At 37.9% G+C, this 25,676-nt stretch overlaps 1 protein-coding gene across 1 annotated transcript; it reads right to left on the reverse strand.

The window, feature by feature from the left end:
* Nucleotides 1-9,698: 9,698 nt before the first annotated feature.
* cd5 (CD5 molecule) lies at nt 9,699-21,168 on the reverse strand. Its single transcript, XM_080029447.1, has 6 exons — nt 21,089-21,168; nt 14,163-14,540; nt 13,047-13,172; nt 11,688-11,738; nt 11,289-11,351; nt 9,699-9,828 (listed from the first exon to the last, which is right to left on the reverse strand). The coding sequence occupies exons 1-6, from the start codon at nt 21,138-21,140 to the stop codon at nt 9,758-9,760; spliced, it is 741 nt and encodes a 246-aa protein (XP_079885573.1). The 5' UTR covers nt 21,141-21,168; the 3' UTR covers nt 9,699-9,757.
* Between the last annotated feature and the right edge of the window lie 4,508 nt (nt 21,169-25,676).

Below are 25,676 nucleotides of genomic sequence, written 5' to 3' on the forward strand. Positions count from 1 at the left end.
ATCAACTGTGTTACACACATGTTCCCATATGACAACAATCACTCTGAACACAGGTCGCATGATATAATACCATTAAATTCTATACTTATGTCTGAACCCCCCCACCCCCAACACACACACACACACACACACACACACACACACACACACACACACACACACACACACACACAAAAACACACACACACACACACACACACACACACACACACACACACACACACACACACACTCGTAATTTACCCACCTGTATCTATTTCAGCTCCAGATTACATTGTTGTCCTTAAAGCATTTAAAGCCAGTTTTTACCCAAAAATATATCACAATCAAGATAAAACAAAAAAAGTAAAGGAGCTAAAACAACCAAGTTAAATATCTTGGTTTTGTACCGATTACTCTTCTTTGCTGGTTTGCTGCGGCTATAGACCTCCTCCTCTCTCTCTCTCTCTCTCCCTCCCTCTCTTCTCTCTTTCTCTCTCTCTCCCCTCCTCCTCTGCCAAAGTCACACAATACAGATTTATTCTTTTAAAACACTAAATAATCCCTCTGTTATGGCCCGCCTTCCTTTCCTTCATTGCAATCTCTCCCTCTCTTTATTTTTACTTAGGGGACTTGATTCCTCTCCTCTCCCTGCCTGCATACATACAGTATGTCTGGATTGTTGAGAATGTGGGATTCTCTTTCACACAAAAACTATAAGCGAACATATTTAGGATAGGTTAAGAACTGTGTGTCTCTGTGCCTCATAGCGACTGTGCATAAAGAGGATCATGGGCAATATTTAAGCTTAACGGTTAAAGCCAACTGCTTGCCGGAAGCTGTAAATCCCATGTACAACACTGTCATCTGGACATTTTAGTGATTTGAATTTGAGGGATAATGTTGTAAGTAAAGCCAAATTCCTCATGAGAAAAAAACCTGCATCAAAGAATCTGTATTTTATTCATTGTTAGAATGACTTCTATTCATTGAGAATGACCATTAATTGTGAATTATGACTACTAGAGTGGGTTGGGAGTTTGATTCAAAATGCCTTTCTTGTCATCGCACAGATGTACAGCGAAATTTACAGAAAACTCCTCTCAGTTTACCAAAGAAAGAGAGTACAAGATAGCACAAAAAAATATATATTTAAGGAGACCAACCAAACTTAATTGCACAATTCCCACAGGTGAGAGTTCAGTTATTTTATAGGACATGGATAAAAACTGTTCAGGAGTCTGGAGATGTATGTTATAATATACCTTTAGTTTAGTGCAGCGATTCACAACCCCCGGGTCCTGGACACTGGCTATGTATCTGATGGACAGCGCTATGCTATATAGATGGAAAAGCGGGTACGACCCAAGACTGAGCCCTGAGGCACCACTTTATTAATGACAAATGGCTCAGACAGGATGTTCTCTGTCTTGACCTGTTGAATCCGGTTAGTCAGGCAGCTGGCAAACCAGTTGCAACAGGTGAGGGATACACCAATGCTGGGGAGCCTACCCAAAAGGGTCATGTGTTCAACTGAATCAAACGCCTTGGCTAGGTCTATAAAGCTGGCAATACAGACTTGCTTGTTGTCCAAATCAATAATGATGTCGTCAAAGACCATAAGCGTGGCTGTGATGCATCCGTGGCCAGAACGACACCCAGATTGAAGATCAGACAGAATGTGATTTGTGTTCATACAAAACCTCAGAAAATGAAAATGGTTTAAAAGAAGAGCCAGTGGGTATGGAGGGGGAGGGCAAAGAACAAGCTCAGCCAAGTCATTAGAAAACCAAAGACTAAGGCGATTCTTAATCTGGTATCTTTTCAGTGGGGCTTGTTTATTTATAATGACGCTAAGTATTCTTAAGTAAGACCAAGCATCCTCAATAGAGGTGAATAAGTTGAGTCTCTCCCAGTCTGCGGCAGCAGTGTCATTGAGAAAGGCCTGCATGTCAACTACTGGGGGGCGTTTGACTGAAAAGCCCGAACGAACGCAACCAATGGCACAATGGTCGGCTAGGCTATCGCTGAAGATCCCAGAATGGTAGCTAGAAGGATTATTGGTTAGAATAATGTTGATCAGTGTAGAGTGTAGATCTAGGGTTGTGTAGAGTGATTTCAATTATGAGTTGAGTGAGGTTTAAAGCATCAAATTGTTGAGTAACAGTAGCAGGGGGGTTTAGCATATTCCAGTTCAAATCACCCATGAGGATGAATTCAGAGGAGATGAATGGGACTAGAAGCTGACAGAGAGTTGTTGTGTGTCAGCTGGGGCATCAGGTTTCTGTATCAGACAGCAACAGAGAGGGAGAAGTGTGAAGACAGTTGTAGCTTGAGCGCCAATAATCTAAATTGCTTGGGAACAGACTTGGATAGAGCTACAGTGCAGTTGAGATGATCTTTAACATAAGCGAATAACTGGTCATGGACACGAGCTAGCTTGTCATGCTCTGATGCTCCTCGTATATAGTCTGCAGGTTGGCTCCCGAACTGCACAGCTGCGGTCCAATTTGAAACAGTATGTCGCACCTCCTTGACGTCACATCCTGGCGCTAAGGTGCTGGGAAGTGCAGTCACTAACATAACACTCACAAACATAGCTACAGCATGTCAACAATCAGCTCTAGTAAACAAAAGAATACAAACAGGAAAGGACGGCTTTGTATCGTTGATTTTCTGTCTGGAAGTAACATTTCCTGTGCATTTATTTCTGTGGGTGTTTACTGGCAAAAGTTTTGTTTTGTGTTTAGTTTGAGTTGGAAAATGTATGCGTTACACTATATCATGAAGTAGCTGCTGTAATATGTTTTAATTTTATTTAAAAAAAAAATGCATTTGTAATTCCATGTGAGATGGTCCATTTTGTGGCAAGACACGTAAATACAGTAAATAAAAGTCATTCATTCATACAGAGGTAGGCTGTAAAATTGTATGTTGGAAGTATGTTATTGGTATTATCCCCTTTTTATGTTATCTGCCTCATTCTTCTTCTATCCCTCTGTCTCATCTCACTACCCCCCCCCCCCCCCATATATATATTCTGTATATACAGTATATATACACATTACAGTCTCCCTGCCATCCTCTGTGTGCATGTGTGGTGGTGAGAGTGCTAATGGGCAGCAGAAGGAGCTTAAAGGACAATGGAATCCAACAGTCAGAGTGGGAGACAGGAGCTTAACAGAGGAAAGAGACTAAATGGAAAACAGCATTGAAATTTACAGGACAGTATTCACCACACTGTGACTCCACACTTTAAACAAAGACCTTCATCCAGCAGTGATCTATTTTTGCATCATATTATCTTAGCTTACATCAACAACAATGAGTCCTGAGGGATTCATTTACATTGACATTTTAAAATAGGATTTTCCACACATTCTCACTGTTACAATACTGCAGGGTAGTAATGGTGAAATACAGTAAGACTAAAAGTTGGCATTGTACATCTCTCAATAACAATGGTGACAAGTCGTTGTCATTTGTGATTTGTATTTGTCCCCCCAGTAAAAACATAAGAGGACGAACAATTTGACAAACTTCTAGACCACCACTCATAGACACAGCAATGCCTCTCGTATATTAGAAGTGCATGATAATTGATTAAGAGGCCTATTTGTCTGCTGTGGATATCACATCATTTTCTTCTCCTTTATTCTGATTAAACTGAGACGCTGGTCATTAGCCCTGCTTGACAGACACACTCAATGTAAACAGTAACTTTTGAACAATGTTTAGATTATCAAAGTTTACCAGCAGAGAAGCTTGGGTTGTGTTCCGAATCGCATACTTTCTACTATATAGTATGTAGAAAAAAGATTTAGGATGTCCCGATTCTTGTGGCCAGATTTAGCATGGTTAGAAGTACCCGGATGTCCTACTTCATGTGGCCAAGATTGTTAGTGTTGAAAAGTGCATCCTATTTGGGCGATTCTGACCCACAATCCAGTGCGCATGTGAAGTGACGTAACATCGACGAAGCCTCCATATGAAAACAAACGGGGATGCGACGGATATAAAAGCAAGAGGCAAGATCAAGGCGCAATGTTATGATGAAATAAGAGAGAAAAGTATGTCCCAATAGTATGCCTACTGCATCCTAACTAGATTCTTTTTATCGTCGGATGTAGTATGTAGAATAGAAAAAAGAAAGAGTATGCGATTCGGAACGCAACCTTGGTGTTACTTTTGATCCTGTCCTTTCTTTTTTTCAGCACCTTAAAGAAATCACCCAGATTGCCTTTTCCCACTTATGCAACATAGCTGAAATGAGGTCCTTTCTATCCGCACTAATGCAGAGAGATCATAATTCATGCCTTGGTTTCATCCAGAGTTAATTATATTGACATGTTGTTGCACTTCATGAACTAATCTGCCCCACACTACACTATATACACTGGACAAATTGAATTGAATTGAATTGAATTGAATTGAATTGAATTGAATTGAATTGAATTGAATTGAATTGAATTGAATTGAATTGAATTGAATTGAATTTAGAAAAATAAAAAGCATATTACATATGTTCCGTTGATCTGCCTGAAATGGAGTTGGAAGAAATATAACACTCATTTAATCCTACTCCCTTTACACAGCTGAATAATTAATATTGATTAAATCAACTTCATGTATTCCTTTTGTTATACTCTCTTTATATACACAACATCTACCTACAGTATATACAATTTGCTATACTATATTTATACATTTAAAACATCTCTCTATATATAATAGGTGTACACACCTGTGTATACAAACCTTGCAAACCAATTTTTTTCTCTTTTTCTTAAAGCCCTCCCTCATCCCTGTATCTTTTGAAAATCATTGCTTTGTACCTTTTTTAAACTGGATCATGTTTGGACATTGCTTTATCTCCATGCTCATACGATTCCACAGTTTCACACCACCAATTGAAATGCATTGACTTTTTAAAGTCGTGCGAACAGCTAGCATCTTAAAATGTAACTTTTCCCTCAAATTATAAAAGTTAAATTTGAACAATTCTTCACATAATCACTTTAATCTTCCACATTTTACAGTGGACATGTAACACCTGTGATATCCCAATGTGTACGTTTTCTGCCATCCATTCTTCTCTGAATCCAGGATTTTAGTAGACAGCGTGTTATGCTGTTCAGATTGTATAGCCCACTGAGGAAAGTATTAATTTGGGATATTGGGCCACAAGACTATTAGAATTTTTTTATAAATTGACTTTCCTATTGTCCTCAATAACATAGTTTTTTGGGCTCATGCAGGCAGAATAATTCCCTTTGTTCTGTGACCTCCTACTGCATACAACGCTGACTGTTCAATGGAAAGAGCCTCCCTTATGAAGGTATATGAGCAAGAACTACAAATTTGAATGATTTTAATATTTTTACAAATAATGGATTTTTAATTGAAAGAGTCACAGAGTACAAATATCTTGGCATCTGGTTAGATGATAAACTCACTTTTAATTTTCATATAAAAAATCTTGTTCGTCGACTACGACAAAAAATTGGCTATTTTTATAGGAACAAAACCACCTTCCCTTTATTTAGTAGGAAAAGGATTATTGAAGCAGTTTTCATGTCTGTCCTTGATTACGGTGATGTGGTTTACCGGCATGCATCACATTCATGTCTTAAACTCCTGGACTCTGTTTTTCACTCTGCTTTAAGGTTCATCACAGGAGATGCTTATGACACACACCATTGTCTTTTATATGAAAAGGTTGGGTGGTCCTCCCTTAAAGAGAGACGTGACGCACATTGGCATATTTTAATTTACAAAGCCTTGACCGGGAAGCTTCCTCGTTACTTAACTGAATTGCTGCAAATCTCAGATGGGCTTTATCAGACCCGCTCCACTGACATGCTTATGCTGTATGTCCCACAAGCCCGGTCTGAGCTGGGAAAGACAGCTTTTAGCTTCAGTGCCCCTGACTCCTGGAACAACTTACAGCAACAAATTAAACTAAATAACTTCATATCCTTTAACCAATTTAAACAAACTATTTTAAATCTGCCAAACTCTACCTGTAACTGTTTTAATTAGGCTATATTGTACTCTCACCCATTTAATTTTAATTGCTACCACTTAATTTCACCACTGTGTAAATGTTTCAATTGTTTTTCTCTTCACCTGTTGTTGTGTATTTGATGTATTTGCGTTGAATATTGTTAATGTATTGTTGTTTTTCCTTTGAATTTGTTTGAACTCGACGTCATTGAAAATGAGGGTCACCCCTCAATTGGTCTCTCGAGGATAAATAAAAGTTAAATGAAAATGAAAATGAAAATGAAATATGTGGTGCATAAGTCTTTGTGCAACCAGCAGCTAATGGCGTTTTTCCACTGGTACGGTTGGCTGCTGACATCTCAAATACATCCAAGAAACCCATAGCCTATTTAAAATTATTAATAATATTCAACGCAAAATACAGTGTGTCAAAAACGCCAAAATAGTTCCATGGAAAGCTATCATAACGTTTACAACCAAATGTACCAAAAACGAGCGCTTTAGTTTAATTCCATTCCAATGTTAGAATTAGGCCCCTCTCAGGGTGGCGGGTAATTTTGAATTCATGTTTAAGTAGGCAAATAGTTGAGCAATGGTAGCCTACATTCAGTGGTCAAATACATTCATACATTCGCACCACAGTGCTGCACATTAATCGAACCGATCCACGCAGAGTCAAGCTGAGCCAGCACATGCAATGGGAAAACGCCATACGTCAGCTAGCTTTTTAATTGGTCTTTTAGTTTGTGTATGGTATCACGGGGCCTGATGGCTCAAAGCTTATTGTTATTTTAATCATTCCAACATCCATGTTTTCCATTCTTGTTCTATGTGAGCACTATTGAAACTGTGTGGCTCTTAAGCAATGATAGAGAAAAAAGTGTCCTCTCCAATGGATCTACAGTATATCCTGCCTCAACTGCTCCTTCCTCCATCTATTTATCCTTTTTCTTCCATAACTTATCCCTTTTTGATTTATCTTCATTCGTCTGTACTACATACTTTTCCATATTTCTCTCTTTCTTCTTTTCCTCTCCAGAGTCAATCCCCTGCTGGATAAACCGTGGCTGTAATCTGCACTCATCTGTCATTGTTTCTGGATGGAACATTTGATGCCAGATTATCTCCTGTCGTGACCTGACCACCGGAGGATGAGGCACAACAATACACCCACTCATACACAGATGGACAGACACACACACACACGCACACACACACACACACACACACACACACACACACACACACACACACACACACACACACACACACACACACACACACACACACACACACACGTATATATAGATATCTGTACATGGAATTATACTCTAAACTGTTATTGTCATTGCTTGTGCTGTTTGCTTTCTTAATTTAGATTATTGGTTATTGACTTCAGTGTACCGTTTTAATCAACTTGCCTAAGTGAATAAATCCTTCCTTTTTGATTTTAAGAAGCAGTGTGTGTGATATTTGTGTCTTGTATTTCCCTAATTGCTGGTAAATAAGGTCCATGCTTGAATTCACTCCTTTATTATCTTAAATGTACATTGTAACCAACAGTAAATCCCTTTTACGCTGAGACTTTTTTTCTGATTTGGTTTTAGAGTTCCCTTTTTCAAAGGGTGGTACCCCGTAGGTATTACTTGATTAATTTGATTAGCTAGACTAATTTAGTTAAGAATGAATGAATTCATTCATTCATTAATATTATAATTTCATCAAAATTAATAATAATCTTGACTTTGACCAAATCTACCCCTTATGAATTCCCAACAATTATAAATAAAAGCTGTTAATGTAATAACTTGCCAATAAAGAAATAACATTTCTGAACCAATAACGTAATTACTTTTTACCCATAATGTAACAAGTTCTTACATTATTGGCTGGTTGCAATAGTAAGTGTCATGGAAGTGGGATTCTTCATAGAATAATTATTGGTCAGGTTGTTATCTGCTGTTATTAAATTGCCTGCTACAATGCAAAGCGGAGAATACAGGTAGACCTAGGGAACACCTACAAACCACAGCCAAACCAACCTGGCTGTGTTCAGTGTGTCATCAGAATGGTGTGAGTGAGAGTCTCATGTCTTCTACACTGCCATTCAATTATGATCCATCTGTGTAACTGAAACAGCTGTTCTAATGCAGATTATCCCCAAAGGTTGTTAGTTAAAGAGGCTATGAGGAACTTTCAGTTTATTTTGATTCCCTTTGGACAAAAGTAGTAGTGTTTTTATGACACCAGCTCATGTTCCTGGGTGAATCGGACCCAGACAAAGGCATTAAGAAAGACGATATAAGAAAAGTATTATTTAAACCAATGGTCACTTCTGTTGTTAAATTAAATTTATGATCACCAGAGGAAAATTTAGACTGTTTCAGAAATATTTAAAAGTTCCTCGTAGCTTCTTTAAACTCCAAACTGTAATTGTTGTGATTATGAACAGGTGAACAATCAACCTCAACCCATTTCATTTGGGAGGAAGTATAAAGACGGAGGAAGAGAAGAACAAGACAAAAGAGGAGGAGGAAGGAGAGAGAAACCTGTTAACAAGGGAGAGAGAGGAAGAGAGGGAGAGATACTGTATATAGAGCTTATGACAGAAATAACACAAACAGGAAGTTGGTGTCAACGGCAGAAGAAAACCACATCCCTGCACTCAGTAACCACCTTTGCTCTCATGCTTCTCCTCTCCTCCTCTTTCTCCTTCTCTGTCTGTCTCTCTGTCTGTCTGTCTGTCTGCCTGCCCCAGAATCGACAACATTTTCCATTCACCTACTTCAGAGATGACAAATCCGGTCAAAGACAATTGACGTCATTTTACTGTAAATGTTATATTAATGTATCAAAAATCACAAACGGTCAACAAAGTAAACAAAAGTCATTATGTAACAATGTCAGTGAATTAGCTGATGGTAAGTCAATTCTCTCAGACAGTGTTTTATGGAGTTTTTTTCTGATTGAAGGATCATTGTAAGATTCTGGAATCTGTAAGCTGTAAGATAATCACTTTGTGAGTCACAGTGTGTCGAAGGGGGAAAGTGTTAAGCCTAGCTTAGTACAAAGACTTGAAGAAGGGATAACCTGCTAGTCTCGGCAAACATTACAAAAAAATTCAACTTCTATAAATAGTAAACCTAGGTAACTTACAATTTGGAGCGTGTTAGCAAATGTAGCTCAAATGTGGCTACACCAGTCAAGGCATATATACAGTAGATGCTGCGTGAAGTCACTGCAGCCAGCAGTTATTTGAGAAGTAGATCCAATGCTAAGAGCTTAAAGCAGAATGTACTAGCCCAATGTACAATTAAGGCAAATAAATGTAAAAAGTACTGTCAAGTTTAGTAAAAACATCTCATGTTAATATTACTTCAGTCAGGGTGATTATAACATGTTCCGGTTTCATTTCTTCGGTTGCTGCTGCTGCTAAATTGAGTTACGATACGACAAAACAATACATTGATGGTTGTGAATGAACAAAATTGGACATTATTAATTAACAAAAATTACAACAACAAAAAATAATCTAGCAAGTCAATTCTCCTTTGAGAAAATATGAATCTTCTGCTTCTTGTATGCATGATGTATATCAAAGATTCATTATATCTTTTACACAATCTTGAATAATGTCTCCATAAGTAATTCCTCAACAAGCTGGGTTAGTTCTGAACAATCCAGAAAAATGACACATGAAAACATATGACCAGCGCCTCATATAGAGAATGATGATGCAGATGAAGATGATGGAGGAGGGGGAAAAGTTGCATCATAGGTTGTAGTCACTGTTCCTGTTGGATGAAGGCTCTCTGCTGTCATACACTGCCAGTCGCTCCAGAGCTGATTTGACAACACACACAAACACACACACACACACACACACACACACACACACACACACACACATACAGAGAGAGAGAGTGAGAGAAAGAGAGAGCACAGCCATGTTTTAAACCTCTAGAGTAAATGCTGGAGGAACAGTGAACAGACTACAGATGATTGACGAACCTGAAGACATTTGTTAGAAACATAACCAATGCAGATGCTTCCTAACAGGTGCAACTACATGGTACTAAGCTGTTAACATCCAGTATTGCTCTATGGCATGTATTTAAGTCAGGTCCAATTGATTCTGATTCTGTATTAAGATGGACAAAGGTTGAAGATCTAAATGACTTTGAAAGAGGGTTCATTGCTGGGTCATGGATGGCAGGAGCTTCAGTCACAAAGCCTTGTTTAGTGGTTAATGTTTCAAAAGGAACAGTGACTAAAGTGACATCTCCATTTAAATCTATGGGACAGAGCATGGACGTAATGGCGAAAAGTCTCTATACAGTAAATAGAATATCAATGCGCATGCTTGGCTCATTCATAAGCATCTATACCGTGCTGAAGCTCACCTCTTCCAACCGTGCCAGGTCCAGTGTACCTTGCTGGAGTACAGTACGGAGCACTAACACTGGTCAAACAAGCTAGAGGTTAGCCGTCAATGGTGCATATCCCTAGTGTAGGGGCAACCCAAGAGAACACAGAGGTCTGAATGTGTGAGTCTACAGTGAGGGGATCCAGTGTCTGTGTTCTGCTGTGAGGAGCAGGGTACTGAAGTGCTTTGGTTCACATGTACAATCAGAGGGAGGAGTCACAACAAATCAATAGCTGCCCTGCGTTCCAATCCACATACTATCTACTATTTAGTATGGTAGAAAAAGATTTATGATGTTCCCATTCTTATGGTCAGATTTAGAATGCTTAAAAATACTCGGGTGACTACTGCATCCGACTGAGATTTTTAGTGTTGAAATCATCATGCTATTTGGGGTGATTCCTACAATCCAGTGCACCCCAGAAGTGACATCACATCGACGGAGCCTCCATATGAAAACAACCAGGGATGCAACGGATTATGGAACTAAGCAAGAGGAGAGTTCAAGGCGCAATGTTAAGATGAAATAAATAAGTTAAAGTATGTCCTAATTGTATTCCTACTTCATGCTAAGTATACTCGTTTATGATCAGCTGTAGTATGTAGAATAGAAAGAAAGATTACGAGACAGGGAAAGTTGTTCTGAGTGATCAACCTTATCCTGTCAAACATTTATGTCATGATGTATAGAATAAAATGGGTCACTAAATGGTCTGATGAGTATACAAATGATATGAGTCATATGCTTTGGCCTTCACAGTCACCAGATCTCAACCTAATCTAACCCCTTTGGGAAATGTTGGACCAAGGTGAGAGAGCACTCTAAAGACCAGCATCAATAGAACACATTCTAATGTGTGTGTCTGTGTGTGTTTACCGGGGTAGGACATCCTCTTCTCTTCGTCATTGTTTTTAACAGTTTTCCCTCTGTGGTAGGACACTGATACAGAGACATAAACAGATCACAGACAATAACAATAAAAAATATATAACTGACTTTATTCTATATTGTTCTTACTGGCAACAACTTTCCTAAGCCGACTCAAAAAAACAATGTGTGAGTCCTTCTCTGGATACTTTCTGGCTCCTCTACCGCAATTGTCTTTCAAGGATGTGTGTGTGTGTGTGTGTGTGTGTGTGTGTGTGTGTGTGTGTGTGTGTGTGTGTGTGTGTGTGTGTGCGTGCGTGTGGTTGTGTGCGTGTGTGTGTGTGTGTGTGTGTGTGTGTGTGTGTGTGTGTGTGTGTGTGTGTGTGTGTGTGTGTGTGTGTGACTCACCGCTGTGACTCTGTGTAGGTCCAATCCAGCGATTCTGTCTTCGGTTTGATACTGAAAAACAGCATAAATAATGCAGGGATTAAAAACCATCAGCCGGACTTTCTCTTAATCTGAAAGTTGAAGTCATAAAACATTGGACATAAGGGGGCTCTGTTTCTGTCGGACATAGGATGACCTCGAGTATTTTGTATTTAATTGAATTGATGTAAATATGATGTGTTACATGTTGCAAAGACTATTACAGTTTGTATTTGTACTGCTCACTTGAAAATGTTCTAATCCGCCAACAAAATGAAGAACTACAGAAGGTCACTGAATTAGAGTTCCTGGGAGTTACTTTAGATCTACAACTTAAACTTTGATAAACACATAAAGAATACTTCAAAATCAGTACAAACCAACTCAAGCAGCACAGTTGTTTATGCAAGCTATGATTTTTTCACAGATTTCTTTTTGTATGACAGTATGGTCTCAAGCATCTCCATCCACAACTAGACTTATCTCATCTTTATATAACCAGGCTCTGAAAATAATGGATGAAAAGCCTGTGCGTTGGTCAACTTTTTTTTTTTTCTCAATTATTTTTAGCTTACTTCCGTTGCTTACAGGTTATACTGTTTTGTAATGTGATGATATAGTACCGTCTGTGTGTTGCTGTTTGTGTCTTATATTGTATTATGTATTGTACTATGGTTTTAATATGTTGTTCACACATATGTTGATTAAGTTGCCCAAATAGGGACAAGGGTTGTAAATTAGCGAAAGCTATAAACTGCCTGTGCAGGACATCAGTACATTCTTTGTAATGTAACTATGTAAAACTGCATCATCCCTATACAAAAAAAAATGGAAATAAAAAAATGTAAAAAATGTAAACTCCTTTCTCTCAGTGATAGGTTTCTACATGTACACAACCTTTCTGTTTTTTTATACATTTTCTTTTTTTTAAGCTTTTGTTGTTGAAGTTGTTACATTGGACATAAGTTTTCCAAAAAAACAAATGTGTCCTGTCATCCTTATATCTATTCTATTCTATTCTATTCTATTCTATTCTATTCTATTCTATTCTATTCTATTCTATTCTATTCTATTCTATTCTATTCTATTCTTTCTTGGACACATAATCTTTAATCTGACAAATCATAACTGAAAATATCTTGGTTTTTAGGTCAGTCATAACAGATTGTATGGTAAATCTATTGTGTGTGTGTGTGTGTGTGTGTGTGTGTGTGTGTGTGTGTGTGTGTGTGTGTGTGTGTGTGTGTGTGTGTGTGTGTGTGTGTGTGTGTGTGTGTGTGTGTGTGTGTGTGTGTGTGTGTGTGTGAGGCGGTGTGTGTGTGAGGGGGTGTGTGTACTCACGTCTCGTCTGCAGGGCTTTAACAGTGGGTCTGGTAAAGCGCATCATTAAGAGGACCAGCAGCACACAGCAGAGCAACGCTGTCACCACTTTGTAGGCCTGCAGCTCACCCTGTTTATCTGGCACTACTGCAGCAGGATCAACACACACACACACACACAAGCACACACAGGCAGGCAGGCAGGCAGGCACGCGCACACGCACGCACACACACACACACACACACACACACACACACACACACACACACACACAATAGATTTAGCATACAATCTGTTATGACCAGTTTACCTAGGTCACTTATGGGGTATTTACATAGATTTACATTCATTTAATTTCCTGGAGACTGACTTACCCTAACCTTGCGTATAACCCACTTTCATGACATGCTTTTAATGGTGTTACAAAACCACACAAAAGACAGTTTTTACAATGAATTTACTGAAATTATACCAGCTGAAATTGCTGTGTTGTTCTCTTTTATATTGGCCCATTTTAGCTGAACATTGAGTCATATACTAAAGAAATCGTGAATAGCTAGTCTTTAAATCATTTACCAAAAAGCGTTAGCTGATTTCACCAGATGTTACCTTTACTCTTTAAGCCCTCAAGTTCAGACTTTGAAAATAGTATCACTTTAGTATCGGTCGCAATACTCAAACTAGCACAGACAAAACTCCTATCTAATTTAAAGTTTATTTATTATAGCTAGCAAAGCAGATTAACAGTGGCACTGCTGCACACTTCACTATGCTAAAATCAAAGTGTGTCTTTAGATAGCAGCACATATCCTGTGGTTATACTGCATCATTTTACACTAAAAGTTGCTCAGGATGGGGGCGCTCGTGGTGTAGTGGTAAGAGCGCCCCCCTAGCAGCATCAGACACAGGTTTGAATCCGACCCGGGTCAGTTCTCTGCATGTCCTCCCCTCTTTGCCCCATTTCATCTCCTTCTCTCCAAATCTGTCTAATAAAGTGAAAATGCCCCCCCCCCAAAAAAAAAAGAAAAGAAAAAGTTGCTCAGGATAAAAATTTCAAACTGCAAGACGACATGACATGAGCTCACCTACGCTACACACACACATCCACAGACAATGAAACCCATGCAGTAGACTTACTTGTGCAGTGAATCTCTAATGCCACAACGATTCTGCGTTCCACTTCCCCAGTCTCTGAGATTTTGACGTTTTCTACGCTCAGCGAGTTTCCACAACCTATTTTGTCCTTACACACATTTTTCAAAAGACTCTGGACCTTTGCCGGACTGCTGTCACAGACAGGCGAGGCGCTGTTGGACTGATTGTGGATCAGCTGAACTTCTCCTCCACATGAGCTGCTCCATGAGACTGTGAGAAGAGCCAGGAATGGAGCAGGGCGGCTGGGGCCAGGGGGGACAGTATCAGGGCAGGAGCAGCCCATACTGTTGGTTGAGGCGTGGACCGATGTTTGTGTGACGTTTGGCTCAGGTGTTGTTTGGTCTGTTGTTTGGTTTGATGCTGGAAGACAGTTTACCATGTTATTTCTTTTTATAAAGCAAAATATGACCAATAAACACTTTTTTTGTATAGCACCTTTAAAAACAGTAGTTTACAAAGTGGTTTGACAGAGGAAACAAAGGCACACATAAATCGAATACACAGTACATTTTGAAGTGTTAAAATAACACTAAAAGAGTTCAATTTAACACCATTTCCGAGTGTATTTGGTCCCACTCAGAATTGGAGTTAAATTAACTCTCTTCAAAGTGTTACAATTTTAGAGTTAAATTAACTCAAAATAGAGTTAAAAATACACTGTATAGTGTTATTTAAAGCCTTATAGAGTACTTTCTACACCCCGTTTTTAACTACCGAAATTGACACCAACACTAGGAGGCATTCTACTCCAGCTGTTGTTATATTAACTCAGATAGAGTTAATGGAGTTTGACACTGCATATTTAACACTGGGGAATTTACTGTGTACACACATATACCGTTTAAATACAACAAATCAATACACACACCTATATACACATCGTTGTAATAGTGAAAAAGGGAAAGTGGAGCAGCTTTTAAGTTTAAGTTTAGGTGTTCCATTTAAAGGACAAAAGAAAAATTATTAAATGAATTATAACATTAAAAGGTGCTAGGGAAAAATACAATGAGAAAACCCATAAAAACACAAGATCTAACAAAATCCTTAGAGGAGTAACACCCTGTTCTGGTTCATTCATCACCGATCCACTGATACTAAACTGATCTGAACTTGACAAAAATATTTTGGACTTCGCTCTTGTTGTTGGTTGTGACTCAATCTCTCGTACACTCTCCTGCTGCCACCAAATACAGACCAATGTAATTAATGTGCATCTGTTAATAGTCCTTAACAAAATTCAACATATAGTCCTGTTTGAGACCTGTGGCCAGCTGTTAAGGAAATGATTGAGCCTTTGTTGTACACTAGTATTTTGGGAAAGAGACTTCAGTCCGAAACAGACACAGATGTGATCGACCTACATGATGTCTAATATAGGGCTAATCTTGAATCTTGATGTATTTCCTTTGTTTTTACTATCTCTTAAATACAATTTCTGTCTAAATGGTAAATGGACTTGACTTATATAGCGCTTTTTAGCCGATTTCCTCAGCCCCAAAGCGCTTTACATATCTTACCACATTCACCAATTCATACACACACACTCATACACCGATGGCAGTATTCATTATGTATTTCATGCCCCTGTAAAGCACTTTGAATGGCCTTGTGTCTCAATTGTGCTATATTAATAAACTTGCCATGCCTTTGTTAATAATGAAACAATATTTGAATGTTTGTGTTTTGTTTTTGTTTTATTTAAAAATTACGTCTTCAGAAGGCTTAGAGCTGGTTTGAACCATGATCCCAGCTGCATGGCCCTGTCCTGTCCTCTGTCTCTGACATTCAGTCATCTACAATATAGATTTGATGAGAAGCATACTGGCCCTGTTCTACAAATAATAATTAAAAAAAAATAAAACACATTCAGCCTTCTGCGAGGGCTTGGAGCAAAAGGAGCGTAAGTGACATATTTTGCGAAAATGACTTTTATATATCATTTTAAAGGTCTTGATAAGTTCTATCAAATGGTAAAAGAATAACGTCACTAAACATTTTACTTTTTGAAATAAAGGCTGAAAACATAAAGGCGTAAGTGAAAACCTTCAGTTGAGTTTGGAGCAAAAAAGGTGTAAGTGCACCAGACTTGGCGCACAAAAGGTGTAAGTGCATCATAAATAGGCTCAAGAGCTGACAATAATGGAGGGATTGCAGAAAAGACCATCATTTATACTACGGAAAAAGTGTTTTTGAATATGTTTGGAGAATTTGACATACCCACATATGATGGAGAAAATATGGACACTAAAATAAACACTTTATTTATTTATTTATTTATTTTAATATTTTTTATTTTATTTAACTTTTTTTCTAAAATATGAATTCCTTGAAGCCTAATCTCTATTAAAGTAGAGATTGCTTCGATATGCTGTTTTTATTAGATATTTAGGATCAATAAAAAGTTTGTTTTTGCTCTCCTGTAAAATTCTGAAAATGTCACTTACGCCCTTTTCGCACCAAGCCCTCGTCTGTTAAACCAAATCATGATGTTACATTGCAATCAGCTAAGGATACGGATACGCTCTCCCCGTAGACGACCAGTGCAATATTGATTTGTACCATTTCATCAGCAAAACTACTTTTTCCCGTCTAGTAAACCTGGGCACAGCTCTGTCAGTTTTTCAGATGTGATTTTTTTTGACACTGTGAATACCACAAATGATTCAGCCCCGCTGTGATGGGGCGGCTGCACTGTTTTCAGCTACATGAATTTCAAAGCAAACAGAAGTGAAACTTTCTGCATGGCTAGATACAGTACTATGGATGTACGGAAGAGTATAAAGGAGAGAAAAACGAGAGAGGGGGAAGTTGTTTTTTCATTGTGCGCTTCTAGAAAAAAGGCAAAATGTTGAGAATAAAGTGGAAATAACACTTTGGGGATGGAGACGAAGTTGAGCTAAAACTAGATAGGTAGAGACTGCGGTAAAGTTGGAAAGATGTTGACAGATTCAAACGTCCGGGATCAATAAGTCATACAGTAGGTAAATCGGTAGCCTATTAGAACACAAACAATATATCTTTGCTCCAACCTCATTTAGACTATAAAAATAATACATTCTTAGAAATTTAAATATGTATATATACAACATATGAAATGATCAACAAACCAGAAATGTATTCTAAAGTCTAGTAGAAAAAGCAAAAGTGCAACAAATCTTTCATTGTCAAATGTCCTTTCAATATGTCGGAGCGGTAGGCTACATGTTCTCCGCACATGTAGAAAAAAGACTTGCACGTCGGAGATGCTTAACCTGTAAATTTATTGACAACTTTCAAATTATAGGGGGGGAGGGATGCTATCTTACTACCTTATTATACAAATAATTCATCTAAAACCTACTTGACTTCAGAAACCAATATCAAAATCTCCGTTTTGCAAGTGATAATCCTACATAAAAAATGTATTATTAAATTAATTAAAAAAATATATATATACAGTAGGCCTATACAGTTTATATAATTATTCACACTTTAAATGTTTACATGTAAATGTTCCATTCCCGGAATTTAATGCAACTGCCTCCAGATCAGACGGCCGTCTCCTTACAGCTCAGGAGCTCCACAGCAACACGCTTTTCTTTTTTACAACATTGACATTAACTTGATTGTTTTTTCACTGTGATTCTTTACATATTTGCTGAGTCAGGCTCAATATTAATTTCAGAAGATTGCTTTTGAAAGACTGATTTCATGTATTTATGTGTACATACTGTATCTATGTGTGTGTGTGTGTGTGTGTGTGTGTGTGTGTGTGTGTGTGTGTGTGTGTGTGTGTGTGTGTGTGTGTGTGTGTGTGTGTGTGTGTCACTTCACAGGTATATAAAGTCGTGTGGCACACGCACACAGGAGCGTTGAGTAACGTTGTCAAGTTTGTCTTTTGACCTGCTCCCCTTTACTACCAGTGTTTGAGCTAAGCTAACCTGGATGAGCGACCTTTGCCCATTTCTATATCAAAAATGCACGCACAGTTACAGGAACGGTTTATGTCGCCTTTTCTTAAAATATTTAAAAATGTGTAACTATTTCTTAAATGAGACCATTCCAACCTGTTAAATATTTCATGTAGTAATCCAATTAATGCTGTCTTATTTCAAGAAGTAACCATTTATAATACTGGAAGTCTGTTTATACCAGAAACAGGTGGAATTATTTTGAACAGGCGATTAGGTTCTTACGAGACTTTTTAGACAAAAATTGTGATTTGGGAATTTTTCTTTCAACAGCCGTGCGATACAGCAGATTGCGATGCAGACATAAATTAGACCAAAATAAAATGTGCATGGCTTTGTTCAATACAAGCGTCCCAGTAGGTCACAACAGTGTGAGCCTGAAAACTGAGACAGTTACATGCAATTCAGCCATCATTCAAGTGATGTTCGTTTAGAACGAAAAGGCAAGTCATAAACTAAGAAAGATATTTGACTTAGTCCGCAGGAGATATTCTATTAATACTTAAAATGTCAAAAACTAGACTTTAAATCCCAATATAGAATCATGTCAGAGCTGTAGTTAATAATCATCTCAGAGCTGTAGTTTTTGCATTGTAGCCGTGCCTGTCTCCTTCTTTACGATATATTACAATATCTCAGTGGTTACCAATCATCAAACAAACTAAACTACTTTTCATTTAATAATTACCTAGTAAGTGATTATGACCTAACTTTATGTAAGTGTTTGATAGACAGGCTGGTGCATGAACATGGAGACCTTTATGCGAGCAATCGGGGGCATATGCAGGAGAACATATTGGTCATTTGAACTCTCATACAGTTTTTGTGGCATAAAAAGAAAATGTGATACTGCTGAATTCCTTCAAGTCACTTTAGGATGTCTTGCTGACACTAGTTTGTATGAGCAAGACACCACTACAGTGTATTAAAACCAGCCCAGGACAGCCAGGGACGGCCCGTGTTTCCAGCAGCTGAATAGTCAATCGACATATTCACCATTGGACAGAAAGGCATTGGTTCGACGGGCCGTTATCCTGAAAATCCACATCGTGGAGTGTTTTACCCTTAAAGGAATCGTTCAACATTTTAAATTTTTTGCATTTAGCCTCACTCTCCGGCTCAAGAAAAGGTGAAAGAAACCGTCCCTGTACCTGTACGTGCATTTTTTATATAGAAATGGGCAAAGGCTGTTCATCCAGGTTAGCTTAGCTCAAACACTGGTAGTCAAGGGGAGCAGGTCAAAATATAAACTTTACAACATCACTAAACGCTCCTGTGTGCTTGTTGGGACTTTATTTACCACGTTATGTTGTGCTCTATATTTTTGCACGCTATGTTATTTCAAAACCAAATACATACGTGACCGTCTGGGGTACTTCCTGGTTTCTTTCCAGTATGTATTTGATTCTATTCTATTCTCGCCTCTTCTTGAGTGTGAAAAGCTAGAAAATGAAAGATTTTGAAGTATTCCTTTAATATTAAATGTATTTTGACATGCAAACCATGTGGCTTTGTGTTTGAGCAAAACCCAATGTAATGGCCTTTCCATCCTATGGTGAATATGTCAGACTATTAAGGTATCCGAATAATGGGCCATAGGACTTATTGCATGGTGCTAGACAAGCAAGCAGGAAAGCTGGAACTCTAAGTCAGGCTTTAGACTTTATTATTGTCCCCAAGGGGAAATTCTTTTTCACGTCTCATTATGGATAGCACGCCGACAGATAATAACAGATGGACAAACACAACAAAATAACATGCAGACAGAATATGTAGACAGAGTGAGACAGAGTGATACTGGAGTATTTTTATCTTGGCCTTATCTTCATCACAATTTACTTCCAACTATGTTGCTAACTATCTGTGCTAAAATGTGTTATATACCTGTATTAAGCTATTAAGGAGACAATCATGATTGTTTGGTTAACAGCGACGTTAAAGCATTCCTTTTACAAAGTCACTTAGCTAAGTTGGTAAATATATGCAGCTGATGAAATAGTATTGTGTTGCGGTAAAAGGTCACACTTCAGAGTTTTCCTCTGCATTTCTGAACATTTGGCTGGGCCTATGAATGACCAAGTAAGAACACAATTCCCATGTTAATTAAAATGTATGAAAATGAATAGCCTATATGCTAAATCTATCATTCTGTACGATAAGCACACGCTAACCTCACTGTGTGCACAATGTAGCTTGGTGGAAAAGATGGTTTCAGAGGATGCTATGTGCTATTATTACTACATAGCGGTGTATGCTAACATTTCAAACAAAAAACACAGTATGTCTTTCAGCTGGATTTATGACCAACACCTTTTTAATGAGTAGTATATACAGTGAAGAGCCAAGCTCACTTACCTGAAATGTAGCTACATCTACTCTATTTCCAAAACGGAGCCACTATCAGTGAATACTATGTCACATAAGCTGTGTAGGCCAACAGGTGGAGACTTAGAACTAAATAGACCATTGACTAGTAGAACTGGGCCACACAAGGAAACATTACACTATAATCAACATGAAAGTCATCTTTAGCTATAGCATCCCTCAGTCTAGCTTAACACAAGTTTCGACACCCAGAACTGGCCATTCATCAGGTAGGCTACATTATTGATACAGACTGAAGCTGCTGTTGTGGTTTGACAATGTGACATGAGGAAAAAAACTCAGTCCAAACTGAAAAGTTGTCGGCCTACAATATACAATCCATTTGCCTCATATTGATCCGATTTGTTGTGTATTGGGTGAATCAAAATATGTTCAGCATTTTTCTTCCATATTGTGCTCAAGTTGTTGCAGCTAGTCCATCATTTGTAGCGTATGACTTTTCAGTTGAGATCAGTTCAGGCCTGATGTTCCATTATCTCAGTGGGCTAAAGCTAACATCATACCAAAGTTATGTATTTGTCCTTTTCTTCCTTTCTCATTATTCTGTACATCCCATAATCAATGTGCACTTACCAGCAGTCACTAGTAAAAGAGTTGCCATGGTCACAATAGTCCTGAGATCCATCACAACTATGAACAACAAGAGGAGAATTGAAAACACAAATCTGCCCAGGATGCCAACAACAGAAAAACTGATGAGAGAAGGAAATGTGCAGAGGTGTAAAACTCCCTCTCTCTCTCTCTCTCTCTCTCTCTCTCTCTCTCTCTCTCTCTCTCTCTCTCTCTCTCTCTCTCTCTCTCTCTCTCTCTCTCTCTCTCTCTCTCTACCTCCATACAGTGAATCACTTCTTCAGCGTGTGTTGCTGCTGCTTGTGCAAAGTGCAGATTTCCTCCCTTCAAAGCAGACAGGCAGAGAGGGGAGGGGGAGAAGAAGAAATGATGGGTAGATGATAAGAATGGAGGGAGGAGGAAGAGGTGAAGGGAAGAGTGACGTGACACTCACTCAACTAACTTAATGTTTTTCGCTCTGTGTGTGAGTCACCAGTTGATTTTTACAATTAAATAATGCTACGGACAAATACATTTAAAAGTTCAAAATAGGTTCATGTTAGAAGTAGTCCAGGTGGCGTTTCCTTGTTGAGAAGCATGTCCTTTATACCCAGGGGGCAAAACCCTTTTACAACAGACATGGGCTGTTGTAAAAGGTTGTTCACCAGAAATGATATCTAGGACCTTCAAGGATCACAACCTGGGTGGACAACCTGGTCAACTACCTGCTGGAAAGCTACAGGGGGCCGAAATAGAAAATCAGAACCATGGTTTAATGCGAGGGTAAAACATTTTTTTTTTTAACTTATAGATATCATCTTGAAACTTTGCCAGTTGATTACTGGCATTAACACAATGATTTTTTGTATTCAAGTTTTTTTTCCAAAATGTTTGAATATATATGCAAATTTGGCATATTTCACAAATTATGCACAAATTGGCACACCTTCAAAAACCAAAAATCTAGATATTGGATAAAGCCAGAGTTAAAATCTTAATTGCATTTTGATATTATATAAGTGTGTTAAGTTTGTACATAACAAACTTCCTCTGTGAGAAATGGTGTGATAATTCTGATTTTATAGTTTTTTTTTCATTACTCTGACCCAAAAATCTCAACTTCTAAATCACTTACATCAACTAAACTTTCCATAATCATTCTTAGCACTATTCTGAATGTTATTATAGAAGGATTTCTTATAAATCAAAAAATACTATGCACAGGTCCTAAAAATGCATTACGGCATGTTTTGAAGAAGAAAATGTCTCATAAATCAGACTATGAACAACATATGAAAAAATCCTTCTTCAATAACCTACAGAATAGTGCTAAGAATGATTATGGAAAACATAGTTGATGTAAGTGATTTAGTTGAGATTTCTGGGTCAGAGTAATGAAAAAAACTATCAAATCACGTTTATTTATACATCACACCATTTCTCACAGAGGAAGTTTGTTATGTAGAAACTTAACACACTTATATAAAGTCAAAATGCAATAAAGATTTAAACTCTTGCTTTAGCCAATATCTAGATTTTTGGCTTTTAAAGATATGCAAAATATCATTGTTTTAATGCCAGTAATCAACTGGCAAAGATTCATGATGATATTTATATGTTAAAACAATTAAATTTTACCCTTGCATTAAACCATGGTTCTGATTTTCTATTTCGGCCCCCTGTAGCTTTCCAGCAGGTAGTTGAGCAGGTTGTCCACCCAGGTTGTGATCGTTGAAGGTCCTAGATATCATTTCTGGTGAACAACCTTTTACAACAGCCCATGTCCAAAAAAATCACTTTGCCCACTAGGTATTAGGCGGGACGCTGCATGCAAAAACCTCATTCTTTCAAACAATGGTCAATTTTGAGATTTTTGCCTAATTTTCTTCCGTAACTCTTCTTTCATACTTGTGTAAATAAAAAGTCCACAATGTACAAGGATTTGTTGTGTTGTTAATTGTCTGATTAATGATACATTTGTCCCTGCATTTTTAAGGCCTGTACATAGTATTTTCTTACTTATAAAATTAAAAAGGGCTGTATCTAAAATCTGTTGTGTAAAAGCTTTGGACACTAATATGTTGTTAAAGTGAAATAAGGTTTGAACTCTGGCTGTACAAATACAAAGAATAATTGTTTTAATGTAAGTAATCCTGCAGTGTGTCTCATTAAAGTTCCATTTTGAATATCAGTATCAGCAGTATAACGCAGTCATGAAAATGATCGTTCACCCACAATTATTGGATTGTTGTTTAGTTATGTTCATATGGCTAATTTAAAGTGTGCTAAATGGTCAGGTTTGCTGTATAAGTGTATTATGAACTTCAAATGTTCAAATGTTTCATTTACAATTACCACCCAAGTGTATTTCTATAAAAAAAACACTTGTTGATTTAATGGTTGATTGTGCATTAGTTGGTAGGCTACTTTTATTTTTTGAGTGTCAAGATAATAATTACATGGCTCTCTTTTCTACGGCAGGAACAGTAATTTTTCATTGTATAGTATATACTATATATATAGATATATAGTATATATATATATATATATATCTATATATACTTTATGTTTTAAGTTTTAATCAATATGTTCTTTTGTGCTTTTATGCTGAATACAATTTAATAATAATAATAACAAAAAAGCTTATCTCTTTTGTATTCTATTGTATATGAGAATTTTTTTAAATGTACATACAGTTATGTAAAATGGGTAATATTTGACAATGAGGGTAGATTAATTAACTGTTAGTTAATTGCTTCGTTAATACTTATTGAGCATTATCTTACTGATAATGCTCAGTTATTAATGTTTAGTTAATGTTTCGATTACAACTTATTAGGGCTTAACTTACTGTTAATACTTAGTTATTAGCGGTTAGTTCATTCTTAGTTACGCATATACTATGCTAAGTTGATGCTTAGTTCATGTTGATTAAGCATTAACTAGTCATTAAAGCTACTACGAGTAAGTCGGCACGTTGGCGACACCTTTGAACAAAAGCGGTAGTATTATTACGACGCCAGCTGTCGTGAAGCTGTTTGCTTGCTCGTGCAGGGCTGCAAGATTCAAATAATCAGGAAGCAATATGGTGCGTGTCCGTGTGTGGACTCTTTTCGGCTCGGTGAGAGTGGTGGTGACACAGCATCTACTAATGCCAGTAAGTGCTAAACACACCTGATTGCAATGAGTTGATGCATTGTCACCTCTCACGGAGCTGAACGAGTCTTTAGTAGGCTACCGCTCATTCATTTAGGAGTAAACACTGCAGTCTAGGTTCACTCCGTGAAATTGTGTAGGCCTATACGTTGCTTGGCAACGCCCTCCCACCCTTTTTTGCTTTTCTTCATTGCATTTTCTTTTTTTGCTTTGATGGTTCAGCCCCGTTATCAATTATGACGACAAATAACTGTCTCAAACAAGGCTCCCGCTCCCCTTCTAGGGTGACCAGATCGCATTTCCATTACTTTTCACACGTCCCGCAAATTGAGACGTTGTCCCGCATTGTTATTGAAAGTGAGCCCCCCTTTTTAAATGCGTGTTTTATAATCTGGTAGCCTATATATCCGATAGCTGTGTGGAGACAGCAGTCTGTGAGTGTGCGTCTCTCCGTTTGTCTCTGTGTGTGTGTATCGCACTGTCGGGGGGCTGCTGGGCTCATTGGGCTCTGTGAAGGTGCTGCCTGCTTCAGCATTTCCTTTCTGTTACTTCAAAATAAAAGCCAACTCACGTTTGTCAAGTGAAATGCTTATGTGAAGCCAGTGAAATGCTTTTAATGTGAAGCCGCAGCCTTAACTCTATTTGTTTAACAGTAGCTAACTTAACTGCTGCGCGCTGATCTAAAGATAGTGTTTTTTAATATAGAAAGCCGTGTCTCTGGCATTACCGGTGGTGACACGAGTTTATTTTGCTAAAGAAAACGGCACTTTGTCCCGCACAAACGTAGTCTTTGTCCCACATCTGGTGAATTGGGATCTGGTCTCCCTATCCCCTTCCCTCACCTGGAGCCATAGGCTTCTCAAATCGCGTTCCTGCGCCACACTGAAATCTGCGACCAATGCGGATATGTGACCATAGAGCATGCACGCGTGAACCGAAAATCGGACTGGGTGTACGACCAGATCAAATGCAGTAATAAAAACTATATAAAAACGTCTTTCTTTGCACTGATGGACTTGTTTGCTGTTAAAGGTAATTTATGATTATGAGAGGAAACATGAGGCTGTTTAAAAGATATTTAAAAGTTACTCGTTGCCGCTTTAACTAACAAGGGTACAAAAATGCTCAATGTAATCCTCATCCTACCAAGTGGGGTCATTTTGACCACAGAGGTCACATTTTGTCATATCTAACTCGTATTTTATTCTATTATTCTAATTTGTTATGACTTTGTCAATCAATATGTTCCTCATTACTAAATATTATTGTATTGTTTATTCTCTTATAATTTCTGCTTTAAAAAACACATTTTGACCTCAGCTATGTAGTTTTAATAAATAGAACTATTTATTGAGTTTTTCTTTACCATAGTTACTCATTTTAAGTATCATACATCAGGGATAGTAGGATATCTCTAAAACTCTGATATTTCCATAAATCACTGATTTTCCCCTTG

The sequence above is a fragment of the Ammodytes marinus genome, assembly GCF_949987685.1.
Source record: "Ammodytes marinus genome assembly, chromosome: 6".
Taxonomy (NCBI): domain Eukaryota; kingdom Metazoa; phylum Chordata; class Actinopteri; order Uranoscopiformes; family Ammodytidae; genus Ammodytes; species Ammodytes marinus.

Bases quoted from the DNA above. Each gene is read 5' to 3' on its own strand.
- cd5 (XM_080029447.1), bottom strand. From the start codon at position 21,140: ATGGATCTCAGGACTATTGTGACCATGGCAACTCTTTTACTAGTGACT. The intron at 11,352-11,687 runs GTGAGTCACACA...TCTCTGTATCAG, and splicing joins ACCTACACAGAGTCACAGCG to TGTCCTACCACAGAGGGAAA. The intron at 9,829-11,288 runs GTAAACACACAC...TTGTCAAATCAG, and splicing joins GAAGAGGATGTCCTACCCCG to CTCTGGAGCGACTGGCAGTG.